Source organism: Rhyacophila brunnea, unplaced genomic scaffold (assembly GCF_057557595.1).
Source record: "Rhyacophila brunnea isolate RB1 unplaced genomic scaffold, BYU_Rbru_1.0 scaffold_12, whole genome shotgun sequence".
Classification (NCBI taxonomy): domain Eukaryota; kingdom Metazoa; phylum Arthropoda; class Insecta; order Trichoptera; family Rhyacophilidae; genus Rhyacophila; species Rhyacophila brunnea.
Window position 1 is genome coordinate 24,118,478 of NW_028232774.1, and position 25,230 is coordinate 24,143,707.

At 35.1% G+C, this 25,230-nt stretch overlaps 1 protein-coding gene across 1 annotated transcript; it reads right to left on the reverse strand.

The window, feature by feature from the left end:
- Positions 1-548: 548 nt before the first annotated feature.
- iav (transient receptor potential cation channel subfamily V iav) lies at positions 549-22,363 on the reverse strand. The gene is made up of 21 exons (XM_085940165.1): positions 22,237-22,363; positions 21,153-21,307; positions 19,993-20,215; positions 19,782-19,877; positions 19,082-19,299; positions 17,549-17,774; positions 16,678-16,793; positions 15,923-16,159; positions 12,720-12,871; positions 12,282-12,412; positions 12,027-12,112; positions 10,815-10,976; positions 9,729-9,917; positions 6,976-7,091; positions 5,711-6,024; positions 5,211-5,560; positions 4,299-4,461; positions 3,175-3,463; positions 2,696-2,844; positions 1,476-1,617; positions 549-756 (listed from the first exon to the last, which is right to left on the reverse strand). The coding sequence occupies exons 1-21, from the start codon at positions 22,361-22,363 to the stop codon at positions 549-551; spliced, it is 3,849 nt and encodes a 1,282-aa protein (XP_085796291.1).
- Between the last annotated feature and the right edge of the window lie 2,867 nt (positions 22,364-25,230).

Consider the following 25,230-nt stretch of genomic DNA (forward strand, 5'->3'; position numbering starts at 1 on the left):
TCCAAAAAGTATTTTTGTCAATATCAAGAAATACCCAGATGATATCCAGACGAGAAATCTTGATCACAAGCACCCGTCACACTGCGACTGCAATCTAAATAATATTATCATAAATCCACATATCTTGTCCACTTTATATGATTACGGTGCGTTACATGGCCGACTCGAATGCAATATCGTAAACTGTCTGGAAAATGACGAGTGTTGTGAAACGTTAAAACAATAATTAATTTGAACGAAATATTGAATTAATAATCTTCATTTATTGTGAAGAGGTTACCGCATAGTATTCGAAGATAATCAATAACTAGCACTATGTAACTCGCAATTATTTAGTGGCCTGGCCTGACTATAGTCGCCCATGGGTAGGTTAGATTAGCTCTCTGTCAATATATCACTACAGGTATCAGCTGTTTGATTAGTCTCCATTAAAGCTTTCACTCCTGTCATCAACTGACATTTCTCAATAATGTTGTAATTTTGTTAAATATGATAGTTTTTATGTTATATTTACATTTAAATTTATACAAAAACAATTAATATTAAATTCAATATCCATCTGATTCATGTTCCCAGGATAAAAGAGAGTTCATAGACGCTATGCCAGCTGTGGACCAGTTCTCCAAAGGATCCGGTGGGGATTTAGGTTCTTCAGGTGGCTTTCGATCTGGATGCTTAGCATTTCCGTTGTGATGGGCCGATTTTCCGCGCTTGCTTGGACGTTTTTCATCCTCAGTTGTAAGCATCGGAGCAACCCTGAGAGATTGTACAAAATATTTGTTATGTTATCATTTTTGAGCTTATATTATTGTTAAGTTCTCTCTTATTCTATTTTGTTTAAAATTGCCATACCTACGCTGAATTTACCTGATTAAAATTAGTGGTGAGTTAATAGACAGGATTCACATACTCTCACTCTCAAAAACTCTTCACCATTTTGCACAATTATAGCAAGGGATGTCCAGATAAGTTTTAATTACCCGGTTGAATTGTGCATTGTTTTAAATGATTTATACCTCACAAGGAGGTACTACAACCAAAATATGTACTTACATATTATATATTATTATGTATCAATAGTGTCCGGTGACCTTTTCTTATAAGGATGCTGTATGCTGTTAAAAATACATAAAATATAATAACCTACTATTTGCTACATATTACTTCTTAGGGTTTTGTAACTAATCCAATCTTGGTGGGTAGTCGATGAAGTAATATGGGGTGTTGTACTGCCGCCTGGTAGCTATGATATATTTTTAATAAGTACTTAATATTTATAATATAGAACCTTTAGAGGTAAAGTTAAGTAAATTGACCATACTATCATATAGTACATACACATTATAATATTATTACATAGTAATTGATTATTTCTGGGGATGCAGATCATCTACATTCTACAGCATCTATAGATCGCACACCACTGATGCGTATATAATGATATACTGGGGTAAGTAATTAAAAATAAACTTTACCTATTGGCTCTTGCCGTCCTAGGTCTTGGGCGGGTCTTTCTCTTTTCGACTTTCCTCCTGTCTTTTGTGTACTTGGTTCCTTCTTCAAATCTTACGCCCTGTTCATTATTTCCGCTTTCCACTTCAATCCCGGACCCCTCACCTGTTAAATACAACATTGCCTCTTTACAGTCTAATCATTACATTGAGAGTGAAGTGCCTACATAAAATACTGTGCAGTATTAACTAAACTAAAAAATAGTAATTTCTACACCCCTGAGGTAAAGCGTCATTTGTGATGAAAGTTTTTATTTATTTTGGTTTTTAAGTTTTATCAAACGGTAATAAATAAATAATAAATCACAAAAATTATTGATAGTTAGGAATTTGGGCTATAAATAGAAAGAGCCTTATGTTATTTCTGTCGTGACATTTGAAACTATTTAGCAAACGCATGAAGCAAAATTAAGTTCACCACATATTATATTAACATTGCTCAGTTGGTATTCCGATTTTCAGACACATGCAATGGCTGTCTATTTTTACTTACTCGACTGCAGTCATAAACGATTTTACACAACTAAATAATAATGATATGTAGTATTATTAGCTACTTATCTACTCATCGTGACAGATTGTCTTTTTATATGCCCTGCAAATTGACAAATAAATAAATGTCTTAAGCCACGTTGACACGGTCCAAGTACGATCGACGGCACTCGATCCAAGTGTACTTGGACCGTGTCAACGCGGCTTTAGCAGTAGTGTGAAGTTCTCTGCAAATCACTCATATCTATCACAATCAGTGTACTGGTGGTCCTTTTTTTGCTTCATTTTCATACATATAGGCTACATCTCTATAGGTTTTTTTCACTTTGGGCATAGTATCGTTTTTTGAAACCTGGCTTTAGTGGCCATAATCCATAAAGTGTAAAAAGAAACAAATGGACAAAATAAATTACACAATGATAACGACAGATTTCATTATATTTAATTGGAAGTCAGGTTATACTTGACAACCAACTCGTCAACCTAAAATCACCTCAAATATGTCTTTTGGAACGAGATGAAATTTTGGACATTTTTTCTGAATCCTACACAATTTGAAAAGAAGACCACAGTCACAGATATTAAATCTTATGTAGTAGAGACCACATAAATTATACTACTAAAGCCAAAAATAAACTAATATAATATATTATGATTTGTGCAGTTAATAATATAAATTATTATAGACTTGCCTTTAAATATCACAGCCTTTTCAGCGATGATGTCCATTTGTGATTTGTTGATGGCGTTTTCGATGATGAGTGGCCGCATATCTTTGAGGGCCTGTCCGTGAGACACTTGTGTCATGTCAAAGTTGGCACTCTCCGGTACGGTGGGATTCCTGAATACACATTAAAAATACAGTTTTAGGGAGACCTATCTTCGAACCAAATAAATTGTTTTGTTTCAAGTATATATTATGTATTTCAATTATGAAATCTCAGAATTACAAAATATGGATACACATAACAAAGATGTTGAAGGAAACATTCTTTTGTAGAGATGGACCCTATATGGAAGAAAGTGAAGCAAAAATGGGAAATAATTATGGTCTAGGTTTTACACATTCATCGTTTTTGACATCGAAGATTTTCATCTTTTGTGTAAGGCAATTACAAATGTTGGTACAACGTGGCAGTGACAAAATTTCAAACCTCTGATCTAAACTCACTTGTAAATATTCATCATAGAGTTCTGAATCTGTTCAATCCGCGCATCGGCAAAGTCCATCCCGTTCTCTTGATTTTCTGGACTCTCCCTGAAGGCTGGATTGTCTGCCCCGTCAACAGCGGCATCCGAAGAACTGCTCTCAGCTACCAGAAGCATTCTCGCGCCACGCCTCCCCATGGAAGAGCTATTCGATTTGATGGGCGGTATATTCAGAGCGGCTACGTCTTGATTTCTTTTGCTGGCTGAACGAGCTCGCTTAGTGCGGGCTGATCTACCGAGTAGCGGTGCTTCTGCAATGTTAAATTGAATACATTTTGTTAATCCGGTGCTAAAGATTTGTCCTGAACAAACAAATTGGACTATAACTGGAGGAAGTCCAGTTTTTATTACCTACATCAATGGTGATTCTTCAATGTTTTTAGTGTGGTTTTAATTTGGTAGCTATAGAAAAATTTGTATTTTTTCTGTTGCCACATTAAAAGATGGCGGTTAAAAATGCTTTTTCATAGCCATCTTCAATCTGTTTTGACATTTTGTTATTATAAACTGACATAATTATGCATTGTAAATAATGATGGTTCAGTGTATTTGGCTATCTGGCGAAGGGTGGAGATTCAACATAAATAGTGCACACTAAACTTTGTCAGACATACTTATTTGTTTTCATTGAACTAAGAATACAAATTACAGATCTTGTCGGTTAGTTGTTAAAATTGAAATAAACCAAATCATAATGGATAAAATTATTACAAAATTATTCCATTAAATCATCCATAATATCAGATATTATATCCTAGAATATGTTTTATATATTATGGTTTGGTTAGGCACGGTTCAATTGAATTTAAAAAATTAATTAACACCATCTGCAATTTGCATTCTTAGTTCAATGAAAACAAATATGTAAGTACAACTGACAAAGTTTGGTGCGCACTATTTATGGCGGATCTCCACAGCCTACCTCTACTCTTCACCACTGACTAATTTACTTGTGTTTGACGTCTCCTGTAAAGTAGAGAGAAATAAGATAATGTGTCTTTGGTCCTAAGGGATCATATCATGTAGAGAAAAAAATAAGTTTTTAGTCTGGTTTCCCTGTGCTGTTCTGGTGATAGTATCTCTTACCTCCAAGGCCGTCACTATCACTGGGTTCCATGACCTTCATCTTCTTCTGCCTCTTCTCCCCAGCGCTCCAGTCAACTTTTGGTCCTGCTGGAGTCTCTACGCCGAACAGATTTGTGAGACAACCGGTCACACTCACACCAGCCACGCCCGCTCTCGATGCAGGCTAGAAGATATTATAAACTTTATTGTTTAGATGGTTTAAGTTCACATGCAATAAGATTGTAACAATAATATTGTAATTTGAGTAGAATTTATATAGATAATATATAAATGTGCAATAAAAGATTATGTACGTATAAGCATATTACTAAAGTCTGTATTCTATAAGCTGGCGTTCACGTCACACATAAAGCATTGTGTCATCGCATTCGACTGTTGCCAGTTTTCAATGAGAGGGAACGAGAGGGAATGCAGTGCTGAATGCTGCAGCGGGGAGAAACCGCACGCCGGCTTATAGAAGACAGACTCTACATACATATTGCAGTAATACCAAACGAAATTAAGGTCTATTATAGTTTCATAAAGATATTCAAGAACAATCTCATTTTGTGGTCGTTGTTATACCCCGTTTACACGTGCATGAATTTACTGCTGACAGTACGTATTATCGCGGCCATACAAGAAAATGTACGTGTGTAAACATGTATTATCCTGCAGTTGCAAGATTGCATGCATGAATCAAAAAAATTTGGAAGCTTCTGAATTTTCATGTGACAGTTGACAATTTTTCTATCTGCTGTTTCACTATGTGAGTATTGCCAGTGTATTGTGAACCATTAGTTTTCCAACCAGTCACATCTAGTAGTTCAATTTCCTTATTCCATTAGTTACTGAGAACACTTGTAACTTCATAGTCAAATAGTTCATTTAGCTAGAATGGGCAATTAAAATAAATAAAACCATTTTAAATACCTTCATAATAGGCATAACCTCTTCCACATGATACAAATTAGCCGCCTCAACAGCCAGAGACTTGATCTTGTCCTCAAATTCTGAAGATTCCTTGGAATCCGACAGATGAATTATCTCCCGCAGCGGATCGCTGTACACCTTTATGATCTGCTTCGCCATTTGCTGGAGGCCGATACCAATCATGGAAGTGACAATGGGAGTGGTGATCGAATGAATTTTGGTCGGTGGAGCCGGATTCAGAGACGGCTGGAGAGTCGTCGGAGGTAAAGCAGAGATCACCTGAGGAGTCACGATGGCCCCGGGCTGCTGATTATCAGACAGCTGGCTTAACATGCCTACTAGGCATCCACCTGAAAATTTTCCATAGAGTAGATTATGTTAACAGACCTTTTAACGAGTATCTTCAATAATTATAATCATTTTTCACATGTACGAAAACTAAAATTTAATGTTTCAGAATCGCTGCACAAAAGAGAACTTGAGTAATAGTCAAATCTAACCTGTATCCACAGGCGTTTTGGGAGGAGCAAAAAGCCCTCCACCCGCAGCTGGAACTATCAATTCATTCCCAACCTTTGGTACCGGCCCGATGTTGCCAACATTAACGTTCACTTTTCCGGAGATGTTATTTATTTGGTTGGCCGGAACGGGGGGCGGCACTTTTATTATGTTGCTCTGCAGGTTGATGCCATTTGCGCTAGCCAAATCTACGTCATGGGTGAACGCCATCACGTCCAGAGCAGAAGAGAGGGCTTCTCCGAAACCGTTGGCTATGTTGGGACCATCTGGTTGAAGGGTGGGGTCTGAGGTTGGTCTGCAAAGAAGTGAATCGAATATAAATGACAAATGAGTGAATATATTCCAATTTTCTTATAAATAGCTATCATTTTGTATTAAAGATATTTATGTAGATACATTTGACTTATCACTAAGAATACTCAAAATTTAACATGCGAAGTACCTAGTGAAATCTCAACATATTTGATAAAATAAGCAAATTTCGATTACAAAATTAAAATTATATTACTTTTGAACCTACCGATATATTTTAAAAGAGGGCGATAAGTCTTAAAAATCGAAGAATGAGTTAAAAATGGCAAATGAACACAATAATATATGCACAAATGAGAAAAAGGATAAGTCAAATCAACACCTCTGAATTACTTAATTCCATACAGAAACATCGGATTTCCCATACAGAATGGTCTAAAAGTTAATCTTCTTTGGCTGTCCTGAAAAGTAGCAATTTAAGACTTAACGCCTTCTTTTTTCAAAATTAGAATGTAATCTAGGAGGCAAAAGGCAATGGGTGGGCGTACTGTATAAATGTATGAAAATAATTGACTGTTTTCAGAACTCTGCCGGCCATAAAATATGCATCATAAACTAGAAGTAAGCCATTTGCCCATCTTGCCTGGTAACTGACAACTAGCATTGATTTCGATAGCTAACTATTCTTAGTTTTACTTAAAATAAATATTATAATAGAAATTATAATACAACAAAGTAACAATAATGTTCTTTGAATGTGTGGAGTTAATATCAACCATATGGATTCAATATAGAAACCTTATAAAAAAGTTAATTATTCGTTTTATTATTGTCTGTTTTGCAGGCGATCGTAGTTAAAGAGTTGGATGAAAATGACATAAATCACTGCGCCGGATGGTTGGCAGGGATTATGTCATTTTATGATTTGAGCATGGGAGATTCATCGTTGAATTTGTTATTGATATCATCCAAAATATGAACGTTATCTACTTACTTTATGGGTATTTTAGTTGGTGTGGAGATGGAAGCTCGTCCCCACATAATCCTACGTAAGTCTTCCCCAGTTATTCCTCTTTTTCGAAGTTCGTTTATTGTCACCTTTCCCACACGCTGAAATAGAATTAAGTCATATATATATATACCTGTCGTAATCTAAAACTAACCTAACCTAACCACTACAGTGAATGAAAAAGGTCTTATTATGTTAAAGTTCCGAAGATGGGTTTATGCCCAAAACAGCTGTCAACAAAAATAGTTCAAATATTGTAGAATTAACAACCATTAAAATGCGTCTGTTATACCCGAGCAGTAACGTGATCACTTATGAAGTCAATACCAATTCCGGTTCTGGGAAATTTTTTTGATGTGTGTTTGAACACAGAGCGTCGACCTAATCCGTTGAGTAAGTGACTAACATCTAGTTTTTCGTGAAGTATCGAATGTCCACATCACTTTATAGAACCAATGATAAAAGAAAGTATGAAAAAATTATTGGTCTATTGGAAAATAAATAATATTTTACTTCGGAGAAACAACAAGGATTCTAAAGTGTCTTTATAAAAATAATATATAGGTAACTCCATATTATGCTATATGGAATTTTGCAAAAACCACTGAACAAGAGTCCCAAGATAAGTCCTAAAAGAAGTATAAAAAAATAAAAAATAAATACCAAGCTTATAGATCTGCATACACTAAGCACATAGTAATTATATAGAAAGGTACTTAATTCTAAGCTTAGGTATAACATCTAGATTGAGGCTATCTGAAATTTTCATCTAGCCGCTATACCGCTAAGTTTGAACAAATTGATGCATAATTCTTTTAACTTACAATGTAGGTACTTATATAACTTAATATAAATGTAATACATTAGGTACTGTTTGAAGGAAGAACACGATTTGAAGAGACATGTCGTCGCTATAGGATTTGTTTCCCGAATATCCATTTTTGTCGAAATCGACATTTTAATGCAGTTCAATTTCTTTTATCGCACTCTACCGAAATCATTTATAAAAACAATATATTTTTATCTAGGAACAGAGATATTTTTTTAAAAAACCCGAATACGCCATGTTAAGTTACAATTACTCCGTGGTGTCCTCCCGAATGTCCAACTATTCGTACCTGAATATCCAAGTTAATTTCGGTCGAAATATATCTCTGGCTGCGTGCTTATTTCCCGAATATGACTTTAGCCAATCAAACCGCGCTCACGCCGTGCATCTCGCTCCCACATTCACGCTGTCTAGCTCTAAAACAATCACGTCCACTTTCATATTTTTCGGCCGTCTGGAGACTTCTTTCAAATTTCGTCTTATTAATATTGTTTTTAACGTTACTATTATTTTAATAGTGAATTCGTCAAATTTGAAGAGATCATTCATAGCTGATACATCACCAGTTCGCCCTTAACTTACAGTAGAGTTGTGGAAGTGAGTATTTTAACCTAAATAACTGCATTTTGTTTTGATAAATGACACAAAATCCCAACGGTTATATGAATTCTACAGTATGACCCGGCAACTACTATGACGTAAAAAATAATTATTATTTCAAATTATTATTAATCAAACATTGTTTGTCTTTATTTTACTTTTAATCTAGGTATTTCTATGAAAATAAAGGCGATGCTATTATTTATTTTTGAATGCGCTGATAGGTCATTTAATTTAATATGTATATTAGTAACTATTTATTTGGTGGATCTTATAAACTTAGGATATTGGTACCTACCTAATATTAGCAGCCAATGGTAATTAATTTATACATGTTATAATTTTGTGTTGTTATTCCTTACAATAAAAAATATATAATATTTATTTGGTGGTTTGTAATAAGTTTAATTGTCAATTAGAGAAATATATAGATATAATAATATAAAGATATATATAAATAGATTTTTTTTTTTTTTTTTGAAAAAGTATTAATATAAAATTATTAGCAAGTACGAGTAAGTACCATCATAAAATATTGGAGAAATGATCGTGACGTCAGTTAGTAATTGAAGTAGTAGATACCTTGTACCTAATATATTTTCTCAGAAGTGATTTTAAAAAATTATGTAAGTATGTTCAATTATTAGAATGGTACATTCTTAAATCTTGTGAATTATTCGTTCAATAAAAAAATAGTTATTTACTTAAAAACTATTTTATTACTTAATCCGAAAAAAAACCGAAAGACCGATTGCCACATGTTATTATTACATACGAACTTGGGTAATTACGATCATTAAGTATTTAAATAATAGAGGTAATTATTAACAATTATCGTGTAAATAAATATAACATTTGAGGCGCGTACTTTTTGACCACTCAGTAATCTGTGGGCCGTGCAGCAATACGCTACGGTCTTAAATCCCGAACGTCCATGTTTTGTCCCGAATATCCATTATTCTGAGAGAGCGCTAAAAATTTCCCGAATATCCACAGTGAGTACTTGTAAATAAAACGCATTTTCTGTGCATTTAATGATTTATACCAGTATATTATTCTTGGAATCTATTCTTAGATAATGTTGCAATCATACAGTATAGAAAGAATGATTGATACATCTACTGATATTAAAATATACGACAATGAAATTTGTTTTTCGTCTCCTGTAAAATTGACATTTGGTCTATTCGGGAAACAAATCCTATAGCGACGATGTGTGTATTGCTATTCTTTTAGTTTGCTATAATTATTTATCTGCAAAGGAAATAAAATTATAATAGTTTGTGACAAAAATAAATCTACTGGGTACCTTCCAGTTTGTAACTGCACCCTTCCGTTGCTTCGCTCTTGTTTTTGATTTAGATTTGATGACCATCACGCCGCGCTGTTCGTATCTCGGATCGTCTGACGGTCCAAGGCCTATGGAGTATTCTTGAAGATAATGATGGGCATCCGATTGAGCCACAGCCCTCTCTAAAGTTACCACAATCTTAGCCCACTGGAAGTCAAAACACGAAGCATTACCGACAATAGTAGATATGTGGAAACATTTCTGTGATGTTTGAATGGAGAGAGAATTAGTAAAATGTCGCCATATCATTGGTTTTTTAAATGGGAGAACTAACATAGTACTTCGATAACGAAGAACCTTCTTCTATGGAGATGTAACTGAAAAGAAGATGAGGTACAAATGCTAATGATTAAATCTGCAAATCATTCCGCATTGCAAATTCATTTGTCGATAACTTTATTACACAATGAACCATTCTTATTTAGATTAAATAATTTGAGAGAATCACAAGTAAGTATACATTAAGTAAGTAAACAAACCAAGACGACAACAGAAGGCTTTAATATTTTTTACAAATGACATTTTTGCAGCTTTTATGTGGTATGAGAACTCTGCTATTATTGCTAATGTTAATCCGCATGTTAACTAATTAAATAAGAAATCGACAGCATCAGTTGTTTATTTTCCTGAGATGCAGAACTAACCTGCCATTGGTGTGTGTCAATAATTGTGTTTAAGTAAATTGTTTCAAATATTATATCTTCCATTTGCGTGAGATTCGGTTTAGGTGTAAAATGTTTGAATCCTTAAAATAGAGTGTACTTAGACTACTCGATGTAATTATTGGTACTTATTGAATTCTGTATTCATATTTCTTTAAAATCACCCTATTTTCATGATATTGTTACATATTTTTCCTTAGGAACGTCATACACTTGAAATTTTTTCACTCAATTGACATGTAAATAAATTAATTGAATAAGCAAGATGGCAGAAAATACTAATTTTACCATTTGCTATCAATTTGATCGCACTAAAAATGTTGTAAGACAAAAAGTTCAGAAGATTTCTTTTGTTATAGTGGTGGAATCTCTTCTGTTATACCTGTTTCATCCATTCCTTCTCAGATTGTTCGATGACGTGCGCATATGTGTTTCCCATCATAGCGATCAACATGTTCAGTAGTAAGATCGGTACAAACACCATGAACAGAGCAAACACCGATTTACTCAAATTTGGATACGTTGTGAAACTCAAGTCGGTGTACTGAAAAATGAACAATATCATTGTTTGTTAATTTTTATCATCTAAGTATGTGGAAAAGGTTCAAAATTACTGCATCACAAAATACTATTAATAGTTGTCAGCCTATGTGGATTCTGGCAAAAATCCCAAAGAGGTTTAATAGATTTGTATTTAAGAAATTTACCTATTAGGTCAATACTATGGATCCTAACACACATTGTGAAACATCATGTGAATTTGACAGATGAGGTATTCGAACTTGCAATCCACGTCTATATCGTGGGGTTGTTTCCAAAATTTGGTAAATCAATAATTTAGGTATTCAGAGTTAACGGATTGTCTGTATATAAATGTATACTAGAAAAAAAAATCACGGTCATCCGATATATAGAACATTCACTTAAGTACAAAAAAATTAGCATTATGTCTGTTTTAGAGAGCATATCAAATTGCAATTACTTCATAACATGAACGAAACTTACCAACTTTTGGCAATAACCCCACGAATTATATAAGTGGACAAGTCACCACTTATCCATCACATAAGAGGCTTTATATTCTAAATCTTGTTTCCATAATACCAGATATTTAATTTTAAAAATATTCGCTATAACAAGGACACAATATTTTTTTGGTAACTTAGGCCCTCCATGAAATTTAGTAATGATTTCACCAAATATAAAGGCCATCTGTTGACGGGATTTGAAAACATCCTAAGTTATCAAAATTTATGTATTAAGAAATATTTGCTTCGGTTCGGCATTCAAACTTTTCTGTGTAAGATTTTTTACACTCAAGATGTAGTAATCTTTGGTTATTCAAAAAAAGGAACTTTTTCAGTATAGCCAAAAAATAGTATATTATTACGTTAGGTATGTACTCTCATTTACAAGTAAAGCAAATGCGATTTCGATTGAAATGCATATATAATGTTATACTATAACAGGTTATACTATATAACAATATCTGCCCCTAAATAAACGAATGGTAGACGAAAACAATATCAACTTGAAAAAATATTTATTTGTAATAAGGTTGGTATTAAAACTTCAATGTATAAAGTAGGCTTACACTGTAATCTCCAAGGGTGATTTGGAAAAGTGCCATCCAAGTGCTTGGGTAGCTGTTGAAAAGGGAACCTTTGACACCAGGGAAACCTATTAATTGTGAACAAGAATATGAATTAAAATGAACTCATCATTCAATAACAAGACACAACAATACAGTTATCTACAAATCATTAGAAAAAATATCAAAATAATCAAAAGGGATTAGGATCAACGTCATACAGATAAAAAAAGAATAGGTAACGACTGGTTTGCTTACCCTTGTAGAGGAAGAAAAAGGATTGTGAGAAACCAAACAGAACAATCATATAAATGATTCCAAACGTCAACATGTCACCAGTTATCATGCTGTAAATCATTGTGACGAACGGACCGGTCAGACGAACAGCTCTGAAACAGAAAACATAATGAATTTAAATTGTTGAATACATGGCACAAGTTCTAACAGAAGCAATTTATATCAGAGGTATCTATTACGGAATACCAACACGTCCACAATTCAATATTTGTGGTAAACAACATTTTTGTGTTTAAAGAGTAAACGTTTGGTTTTTAGGATACATTGTAGAAAAATGAGTTGTTAAGGTTTTAAATGTTTTTTAGTAATAAGATTTTGAGTTTCCTTGATTTAAATAAATTAACCACAGTATTTTTATTTTATTATGTTAATTTAAAAAGATGTATGTATAATAGTTACCCAGCGAAGAACATTAGAAGAAACCACGATCCTGGAACAGCAAATACCAAAATGGCTTCTTCAGAACTCTTGTCTCCGATCAATCTAAACGGTATGCATGCCAACAGGAGTAGATTCGACACCAAGAATATGGCCTTGGCTGGAGCGTTTGACTAGAAAAAGATATAAAACCAATATTATTATAACCACCTACAATTCCGAATTTCCAAAACTTTCAAGCTTTTTAGGAATACAGCCGCATTTTTGAGCTTATATTTCATCAGTATCTGCCCCCTATAAAGTTGATACCAGATGAAAGTCTCCCACAGGAAACTACCTCAAAGGGCGGACCGAACCATCATATTTCCCAAAATACCACAGCCTACGTCCACTCTTCGCGGTGATCGCAACCCTCGGCCGAGCGGAACCCGTCTCCTTGAAATTCAAATTCGTCAAACTCCCGCCAAAACAGATGCGGTCTATCAAAAACGGCCGCTCGCGCCGCCACTAGTCAATCCGTCGGTAAAACAGAGAGGTTCCCGACCGACGGATGAACATGACGCCGCCTGTCAGTTGAACGCGCGCAAAAAGCCCTCTCTTACATCAACCGCTGAACCAACAGCATCGACCGCAAAATCTCTTCTCGCCTTCGCTCGCCTCGGACGCGAAGCCAAGCCAGCATTCCGGACAGCCCGCCAAAAAGACCACATCTGACATCGGCAGATCGCCACGCCGCAAGCACTGACTCGCCTCGGATGCCAAGCAATCAATCAGCAGCCCAGCCGCGACACCACGTTGCAGCCCGCCAATTACCAACCGACCGCCAACGACGACAATAACCTGTATCGTATCTGTAACGACTACCCTGCAATACGATGAAATAAACCAGCCTTGACCAAATACCCCGTGCGTTTCTGTCCCCCACCCCCGCTTTGACCTTGACGTTATCACGGCCTGCCATCTCCGCTTCAGAGCGCGCAGAAGGCCGGTGATAAAGTGAGTCGAAACTATTTAAAATGCGATCTTTGTTCTTGTACAAGCAAAACGTACTGGTGACAAATCATTGAAATATGATGATTGTTTAAAATCATTTCATAATCAAAAAACCTCTTAACATCAAAACACATGATGAATCATATAGGTGGCGAAAATCTGAGATATCGATTTGCATTTTTTTGTCCAATTGAGTTCCCTAGCACCCCTTGTATTTGAATGTCCCCAAGGGTTATTGCCTCTACTTTGGGAATTACCGAGTTAAAACTATAAAGGTATTTATACCAAGAAATGATATTATAAAAGATTAAATACAATCATACAGAGAATAATAAAATATGATTGTTTGCACCGTCCAACTTATAAAGAGCGTACTTCAGTGAAACGGCAAATAATTTTCAACAGTAGGTGCGACGAAATTTCTCAATAGTCGCCAATCGGAGAAAGACAGTAGAGGTGTCCGCACGTCGATTTGTTTTGTCATGGCGTCGGATGAAAATATTCTTAAATCGTGTAAAGACGACTAAAAACTTTACGTATGTACTTAAAAAAGAAAACAAGTCAATGAATATACTATTATTATTAGTAAGATAACAATAAACATAACATTAAGGGGGGACATGCTCGTCGAAGGTCAAAATTGAGTTTTTATTGTATTTTCAAACCATGATCCTGGACACTCCTTAAACGTTGTAGATAATCTATTTATATAATTTTGAAGCCTTATTATCCTTTATAGTTATTTTAAACATTTGATGACTGCATAAAGTATTTTTGTTACATAAAATAGTATTCTTTTAAACCTCTCGCTCTAATGTTTTAGAATATAGTCATATTTCGGTACATAACTGTGCAGTGGTGTTAAAATTTTTTACATTTATTAATTTTTAAACGCATTTATAAAACCATTAGCATAATTTATTGCGAGATAATTTTTGTAAAATATTCACGATAAAAAATTATATTGATAATCTCTGTGATCCCAAATTTGACAAGAATTAGGCATTTTATTATTAAAAAAATCGGCAAGATTAACACATTTGAAGATGATTCTAAAGGTATTTATTATAAGCTATGTCCTTGACCATTCAAGTGTGATAAACATCTTATGAATAATGATTGCTTTATAATAATTAATGACCTAAGAATAAGGTAGTGTTTTTTTGAAATACGCCATTTCTTTTGTCATTCCCCAGTGGTTAAGCTACAACATACGGCCGTAGCCATAAATTGACAAACTATAATTGAAGTAGGGAGTAAAATGATATTGACGCGCGTGTTTGAACATGTACCTAACCGAATTTTTTTTTATTTTTTTTTAAACGGTACATGTTCAAACACGCGCGTTAATATCATTTTACTCCCTACTTCAATTATAGTTTGTCAATTTATGGCTACGGCCGTATGTTGTAGCTTAACTACTGGGGAATGACAAAAAAAATAGCGTATTTCAAAAAAACACTACCTTATTCTTAGGTCAATAATTATTATAAAGCAATCATTATTCATAAGATGTTTATCACACTTGAATGGTCAAGGACATAGCTTATAATAAATACCTTTAGAATCATCTTCAAATATGTTAATCTTGCCGATTTTTTTAATAATAAAATGCCTAATTCTTGTCAAATTTGGGATCACAGAGATTATCAATATAATTTTTTATCGTGAATATTTTACAAAAATTATCTCGTAATAAATTATGCTAATGGTTTTATAAATGCGTTTAAAAATTAATAAATGTAAAAAATCTTAACACCACTGCACAGTTATGTACCGAAATATGACTATATTCTAAAACATTAGAGCGAGAGGTTTAAAAGAATACTATTTTATGTAACAAAAATACTTTATACAGTCATCAAATGTTTAAAATAACTATAAAGGATAATAAGGCTTCAAAATTATATAAATAGATTATCTACAACGTTTAAGGAGTGTCCAGGATCATGGTTTGAAAATACAATAAAAACTCAATTTTGACCTTCGACGAGCATGTCCCCCCTTAAATGGACGCATGTTGGATTTTTATGACAAATTATATTTCGATCGGCACGCGTCATTTGCACAATCCGCGCATCACCTAGCCACGATCTTTTTAGACCATGCCTCAACTGAAGTATAGCCTTAATGCAATAGAGTGATGTAGGAAAAAAGATATTGGTAATAATAACATGATTTGCTTTCATTTCGTTATTACATAATGCTAAACGATTCTTTCAACCCCTCACCAGTTGTTTCATGAATGCTGCCAGACCCTGATTCTTGACCTCGTCTCCTTGCTGAAATATGACATAGCTCAAGACTCCGGCCAGAGTCCCTACTTCACAGATGTAGCGGGCAATGTCTTTGAAGTCTTCGGGTGGACCGAGCAATGGTGCCATCTGATCGTCCGGTCGAAGGTATACAGCCAGTGATAGGAAGACCAGATGAATAAAGAGGATTAGAAGCCGCTTCAGGAATTGATTCTGTCAATTAATAGAATAGTCAATTACTTCCTAAAAAACAGTGTAAATTAGGTTTAATTAATTTAACCATATCGATTGGTTCAAGATGTTTTCTAGGATCTATCTATAAAATTTCTGAGGCTTTCATAAGTTTTGTATTTTTATTAAAAATAATGCCACATTCTTCGTTGTATAGGTATATGCATTCTTGACTAAAAAATAATTCAAATTAAAAATAATAAAATGTCCAAGGACCACCACAACAAAAATTCGGAGCAATTCTGATGACGTCGTTTATGAATCAAATTTTATAATGTTATGTACAAAGATTTGAATTACAAAAATAGTAGCCATTTTGTCAATGATAATTTTATACATCAGACTGTATGTCTGATGTAGACTGAATGAAATCTGCAAAAAGACACTTGGTTCAGTATCCAAGCACTTGTGCAATTGAAAGGTGTGTGTTCAAATCCATTTTTTTTGTTTCTGAGACTTTTAGAAGATTATGTATAATCATGTTATATGTGATATCTCACCCTTGCAAAGGTTTTCCATTTCTCCTCCAGCAACCTCTGAATAATTCCTCCGTCCAACATGTCCAAATGCTCCTCTTTGGTTCCGTTAAGGATTATGAATAGCGCAGAGTTCCAATCTACCAAATTGTTGAATAAGATGGGATTAATTAAATCATTACAAGGTCAAGTCTTTTGGTTCCTTCATAACTGAAGTTTTAATAGAAATATTTAATATATTGTAACGCTAACTTTCTGTTGGTTTGGGCCGTGTAAAATTGCCGCTTTCTATCATGAAGGACTGTCAAGTGTCAGGGAATCACTCCAACAGGGAAAATTACATTCATCTATAGTGTATTCTTGCCAGTGTGATGTAACGCTGGCAACACTGCATATTATTATGACTTCTACAATATCTTGTTCCTTATTATCAATTATCCCCTACAATTATTCCTCCCTTTGTCTACGGTCATGTCAAACTATAAGACCAGTATAGCAGAAATTGTACCGAACTGGTGAAATGGTCATTGTAGATCCGTTAACAAAGTGTTCTTACGTCAAATATACCAACTTTGTAAAGGAGTGCCGGATTGTGCCACTGAAAGAGACCCGATTTGAGATATGACAAGACATGTGGGATTACGATACTCCATTCCCGAAGAGGCATTCCAGAAATGAAAACAATAATAGAGGAACCTGGGTGAAGTGTGTGCAATCCAAAAGAAACTATTTTGAATGGCATTAGGATTTCAACGCGACAAATGAGTAACCGTAATTTTCTCAGTGAGTTTTCTAGGTTGGATTCTTTTTTGATAGACTTCTTATTATCCCAACCAAAAGAATTTCAAAACTCATCATTACAACGCAATTTATAAAAACATTACATCATACATACTTGTCCTTCCATCTGGCAAGAGTGTGTCCAAAGCGTTCAATGGATATGCCGAACAGGTGATATTAGAATATCGCCAAAACTCTTTGGCGGAAAGCTCCAACATTTCCTTAAACACTTCGGCTCGACCCAGCTTGCACGCCAATGTCAGCGGAGTGAGACCTTCATTGTTTACTTTTCCATTACTGGCTGGAAGCTTTGGATGTCGAAGGGCATAACCAAACATATCCTGAAATTCAAATGGCATTGTATAACATTTTTTTTAAATATACATAATTCAGAAACATACGGAGACCTAGATGCCGGCAAGGAATTAAGGAAAGTACCTATTATTGGTATGTATCTTGATGCAAACCACAAAAAAACCGGTAATCAATATTAATGAGGTTTTAAAAACGGTTCAGTTGCATGACTATTAGGTAATATCATCATTATTAGGTAGAGTGCAGGTGGCTGAATTAGTAAAGCACTCTCAGCAAACAGAGCATAAGACCAGCACAATATTTAGGTTGAGGTTGAGTCATAAAGATTAAGTTGAGGTTACGTTGATTCTCTGTGCCCTAACAACCCAGTAGGCAAGTAGCTTTATGAAGTTATGCTGCATGCTTTTATTATAAACTAGTGATAGCCAACGCATGGGCGGCGCCAGGATTTTGTGTAAGGTGGTGCATGTAAGAAAACTCTTATTCCACCAAATGTTGGATATTTCGCATAGGCGTCGCAGTTTATAATATTTTGTTTAAGTTTATGTTTTGATTGTATGTGTAGAATTTCTCCAATAAATAATATTGTTATATTTATATAATATACAGTAATTATCTAAAAATTTTAAGAATCAAGGGCGGCGTTTGCACCACGCTGCCGGCGCCCATGCCAACGACTTCGTAAGCATGAAATGAGGATAGACAATGATTGGATTTAGCAGCTCGCGCCTCTGCCCGGCCGTTCCATTTCTATAAATATCCAGTCAGTGCCTGTAGACATGTATTATATTTATAATTAAATTCATATTCTTGTTAGTTCTCCGTGTCTTTCTCTCCCATGGCACTTTTTATTAACTGAAGTCAACTCAGTCAAAGCTCACTTGAGAGCATGTTGACATCAGTTTTGGGTATCTGCTCTTAAGACATTATTGCTCAAAAAACTGCTGATGCTTCACATCAAACGTAGGGCCTCGTGATACGCTCGATTAAGACCGAATGTGGTGCAGGGCGGGTTGGTTTGGAGTTTGGAGGGGTCATAGTTTGTGTTTTAGACGTGTATCAGTATCATTGGATTGCCGGACATTACTCTTTTTGTCTCTTTGTACGGTGCAATATACGATTGAACAACGCTGAAATCTTTGAATGGGCCAGTTCAGATTGCATCTTATCCAATTATTAAAATGATGAATTCAGTGGAGACTTTATTTACATCATGAATTATGTGTTCAATAAACACATTTATGTTTGGATTTTGTGTGCGTCAATCCGGCGTTTTTTATAAGAGTTACTAGAATAACATATCATAAGAATATTTGAATTAGTAATGTTTTACCAGCTTATCGCAGACGACAACCATATGTAAGATCATATTCCCAAAAGAGTCTTGCAGGTCAGGGTCGGCCCCTGAGTCCAAGAGTAAGTTATAAACAGACTCATTAGCGCAGCAAGCCGCCCACGCTAGAGGGTACTCTCCAAGGTAAGCCAGACCCTCATAGTCCGTGTGCCGGGCGGGATTAGGTCGCTGTTGGTCACGCGGCAGGAAGAAACTTCCTGGGAATAGCCAGAAAAATGTTTTATTTATTTGAAGAATATACCTCTATAAATCCAAGTATGTATCTTCCCATTTAGGCCATTTTTTGCATAACCGTGGTAAAGAATGTTTACCTTGAAAAATATTATTTTAATTGTGAGTCCGAATCTAAAATGGAGAGATAGAACTGTAAATATAAAAAAAAGGTGAAGATGGGTCAACTAGGTTGACTTCTTGTTGTCTGCTGTTAGACCACAAGTGGACCTTAGCTACTTCAAGATGACTTCTCCGTTCACTTCCAGTCGATTCCTCCCAGCGCATATAAGTCTTATTTGAGGGGCTTTATTGGTGCTGACCCGATCGTAGGAGCTGGATTTTGAAATTTTTTATGATGCCAAGCTCATTAAAGAGTTTATATAGGTCATGATTGTAGCAACGTCGCGCTTGAGGCCAAAGATCTCTGAAAAAATTCTACGCTCAATCAAAGATGGAGAAATGTTACCTATCGCTCGCTGGCTGACGTTTGCGCCTGCTTCAACTAGGTCCTGCACCAATTCATTGTTGCTGTAAGCGATCGCCAAATGAAGGGAACTGGCACCTGCAAAACACCCAAATATGAATATAAAAAAATAAATTGCCAAGCATAAAAATACATTGGTTTATATGCCTTTATGTGCAATTTAATATTATAGTTTTTCAATGAAACAACTAACCCAAATATTCTTCTCCCTCTACAACGTCCAACGCCAGTTTGGGGAAGCACTTCAGTAGCGTTCTCGCGAGCCGAGTGTGTGTCCTGGTGTCACAGATAATGAGGACATGAAGAAGAGACTCTCCAAGGGCTCCACGGTGACGCATCTGCCAACAAGCTGCGTGGTCTTGCCACCTCGCCAAAGGATCGTATCTCGAGAGGGAGGCTTCAATTGGCAGTACTACCTGTCATCAAAAATTGAATCATTAAACCTTTAACTTCTTATAAGATGTAAAACTTCACATTTCATTCTAGAATAAAAACGGATGTGTATCAAAATTCTACATTAGAAAATATTAGAAGTTTTTTTTATATTTCACCAACAATTTTTAAAAAGCACATTTTGTTTTTCTACAGATAATAAGAATAAATATAATGAAATAATGATTATCACAGAGCTCGAAATGGACCAGAGCGCACCGGAGTGCGTTCCGGTTCATGAAATTGGAAAAATTATCGATCTGTCTCGTAGAAAAAAAAATTAACAATCTGAGCTAGACAGGCCATATAACACAAAAGCTTATATAAATTATTTTTATAAAATATACACAAAATTAGATAACTATGTTAATATTTTAGGAAAATTATCGAGCGCTCCGGTTCGTAAAATTTTCTATTTCGAGCGGTGGATTATCACCACCGGCTGTGCAAAAATATGGATCTTGGTTGCATTCAGGAAATGTCTTCACTTCTTTCTGTCCACCGTAAATTCCCTTCACCGCTTGGGCTTCAAGATTGCTGTCTATCTTTCTACAAAGTCCAACCACTTAAGCTTAAGTCTCCCGACCATTCTTTCCTCCTTTCTATAGAACATAGGGCTTTAAGACGATTATGTGTCTTCCATCATTGAGACATACTATAGCCAACGGAGTCTTCTCACTTTCATACATAAGAGACAATAAAGTGATTGATGTAATAATTAGGCATTCAATTTCACTTCGAAGAAAAAAGATTTCTGTAAAAGACGATTTCTATTTTGAATTAAGGTAAAAATATAAAAAAAACATTACCTACATAAACTATAGTAGACTAAAAAAAGTGGTGTCGCATATTCGCATTCACTTTCGAATTACCTGTTGATATCAGGAGTTACTAAAATCCTTGAATAATGAATTAATTTACGTGTTTCTGATCTCTGAATTTCCATCGAAGGTATTCGGCCCTGTTGATGATCTGCCCTTTCCCTTCGGCGTACATCAGCACTCCGAATTGTTCTCTGATCAGCTTTTCCACCTCAGCCTGTCCACCGACGTTGTATGCCTCGATTAATTCGCCACCTGAAATTATTATTAATGAAACAAAAATAATTGACCCTAGTCGTTTTAAAGTCGGTACCTAACCTCAATTTTTACTTTTTTCTTATACGTTTCTTGATTCTGATTCTGTAAGTAGTTCTCCACCATATTATAATATAATTATGTATGTATATTCATAAAATATAAAATCCATTCCTGTTTGTTAGTTAAATAAAATTTAAAAAAAGTTGATTGAAAAGTCGTTTATATTCATCAGCCGCCATTTTTTAATATTGTACAACTATTTTATTTAAACATGATTTTTTATTTATCAATTCGGCATTGGCTTTTTCTAGTTGTTTACAAAAAGAAAATATGTATTCTATTTGCAGTCCTAAATTTAATGTGCTTGATGATTTTTCGCGGTTATCTCAAAATGGCGAAATATCGAGGTTACCGACTTTGAAACCAACAGCCTCAATAATTATAAGACGAAAGATTTATATACAACACACAACAGAAGTAAGTACTTTTAACGAAGTTGATTTATTGTTAATCTAATGGCAGTTGCTATATTTAGAAAACAAAACGTGTTTTCAAAGATAAAAAAAGGTTATTCTGTAATAGGTTCTAATAATGCTATGGGCGAGGAACTGTTCGCTTATGAAGTGTTTGGACCCAGGGCATAGACCTAATAGATTGAAGTGGGGCTAACGTCTATTTTTCGTAAAAGAGACATCTTTGAGAGGCGGCCAAGATCCACATCGGATTATGGAGCGAACGAAGAATTGTGTTTATAAAGATATTGCTCCCACTCACTCCCACCTTTAGCAAAATTTTAAGTTCGTCATGGATCCACTCATCCACATTGACCACATTACGGATATCTCGACTAGATAGCTGCTAGGTGATAGGAAAGTATTAGATAGTATGTTATACATTTAATGTTAACGCCTCTTAACGTTAGGTACCTTTCTTGTAATTGGCCAGCTTGTAGAGCAGGCACTGGTCTTCGTTGGAGGCCTGGCTGATGACGCGGTCGAGCACTGATCCATCCGCCTGCACTTCCTGCTTCACCCTGCAGAACTTGCATCCCATCGCACTTCACACTATCTTCTAATGTCGATGCCATCACCACTAGCCGCGGCCGATTCTCCGACAATCGTTTTCATCTCACTTTTCTTTATAATTAATTGTTTGCATTAGATTGTCCAACAACTTGGTCATTTACCCTATTAATAATAAAACACCAAGAATAGTAAAAAATATTAAAAAAAAAAAAAAAAAAAAAACAATGGTACTTTACAGGTTTGTCATCTACCCTATCCGTAAAATTAATCTATATTTTATAGTCGAATTAATGTAGAACAGTTATGTACATATTATTCTGAAATGCATTTTGAATAACAGCCATACATCGGTAGGTATTGAATACAGTTTCAAGTAAACTTTGTTTGTAAAAACAATTTACAATTTCCACAAAGGAATGCAAATAATATGCCACATTCGCAAATAATATTTTTACCTACACGAAGTTATCTGTCAATTTAATAATAAACTACCTACCACTCCCCAAGACCACGCAGCTTTCAGCTGCATCCAGGTTGTCAAAGAATGTTTAATTATTAATGTAATATTATCAAAAAGGAAAACCAAGGACCTACAAAACATAAATTATTAAAGAATGATTTGTAATTTTCTAGAATATTCTTTGATAATTTTAAAGACTACATTGTTAGCATTAAAATAATTGACTACATTATATCAGTAACAAACCTTTTACGTTAAACTATATTATATTTTGATTTATGGTAATTAATATCGTACACGTCATCATTAAAGAAAATTCCACAGAAAATTCACGCCGCCATTTTGTCGCATTTCCGGATATCAAACGTCATTTTTCAATAACCTCAAATCTTACAAGAACTTTAAATCGTCATAAATCCAGTTTATATACCAAATCCGTTTTAAAATCATACAGAAAACAATTTTAATCCAAACACAATGTTTACAACAATTTAAAAACAATCACTATTTCGACATTCCGTATCGGGAAACCCCACATTGTTTATTTTAACTGCATTGACGTAAGGCAGTATTTTTTGAACAATGGATGTTTTCTTGTAGCCATGGTTTCGTTTCTTGTTTATTTCTGGTCTCTATGCGAAGTATTAAGTGTTTCTATGTCCGTGAAAGTTAATTTGATGCCTACACTATTGTTGCACCACATGGAAAATGCGTGACACAGAGATATTATTGAATCATATGTTACGAATTTCGCTTACAGATAAAATGTGGATGAACGCTCGAAAAAGAAAACTGACATCGTTTTCCAATTATTCTATAAATGTGAGGGAATCAAAAAAAGTTTGTAAATATGGGTAAGTAGGTAGGTACTAACGATGCAAGACTCACATGGCGTGATGCGTGAGACGTGGCGATGGGTAGAGGGAAGTGATGTGACCTTGTGCTTACCCTATGTCCTGACACTATAGCGTGACAAGGTGAAGTACTTAAGTAATTACTAAATACCTACTCATTTTCATATACTATCTAGATGAACTAGATTAAAAGTACGAAAAATCCGTTTGGTGGTATTACCTAAGTACCTACTTAGGTACACAAAAACAATGAAGTTGAGAGGCGCATGTGCCGCATGATAGTCCAAAAATGAAGAATTTGGGGTGCCTTTGCGAGCTAAGCCTGAATAATTTGAAGACGATGTAACACGTTAAATACCACTGGCTACATACATATGATATACCTACATGAGACCTCTACCTACCTCGTATTTCAATGTGTAAGAAATACATACCTACAATATTTACAACATCAAACATTTCACTAAAACATAATAATGTTTATATCAATTGATCTGTTTTGTGGGTGCATTCATTTCTATTATATTATTATGACAATTGTTATTGTTTATTTTTGTTCTGCTAAGACTGGTGGGAATATATATGTGGAAAGGCCCGTCACCTAACATTGTAATGTTTTCGAACATAGTTATTTATAATATATTCTTTTTAATACTACAATAGGCCATGCGCCCCAATGCCAGTAGTGTAGTTACTAGTTAGTAATATAAGTGAAACAATCACGTGAGACAATCACATAGGCATCACCGGATCGAACCCGGAGCCCCCGGATGAAAAGCCAGCACCTTAAGTACTGTACTACGAGCCTGAGAGCGGGTCTGGTCCTGTATGTACTTATGTCTTATCTGGAGAATATTCTGCCATCCGCCAACTTGATGAAAACGCCCTGGCATGGATGAAGGATCTATCGGTGCATCTATAAATAGTGATAATGGTTTCTTGACAATGTGTTGCTGTATTTGTGACTGGTTATGTTTCAATGAATATCAATCTAAATACAGCCTACAACCTGGATCGTACCTGTAGCTGCCACTTGTCACCCGGGTGCCAACCCAAAATTGCTGCCCGTGAGGGGCCCAGAATTTAGTGGAAATATGAAATAAATCAGACATTTTGAAATAATTATTTTAGTGTCGTCAAAATATTCATATTATAACAAATCTATATCGATGGCCAATTTGGCGTAAAAACCTCAATTTATCCGCTTGATTTTGATAATTATGCACAACTACACAGAATTTGAAACCCACGGTGGCCGCGCGGCTTAAGCGTTGAACTATCACGCCGTGCATCTCAGGTTCGAATCCTGGGTCTGGCAAGTACACATATTGTTTTTCAATTTGTGTGTGAGTCAGGGTATGGACCTAATAGGTTGAGCAAGTGGCTGATATCCATTTCTCGTAAAAAACAAAATCTGTTAATACAAACCTCTACTCTGTGGAGGTCCATATGATCTTATTAGGATCGGACATGGCCGACAAAAAAAACTCTGAATTATTAAACTCATTATTTCGAACCTAGTCTCTAAGCATTTTGAACATAATATTAGATTGATTGAGACGAGATACGATTATTATACCT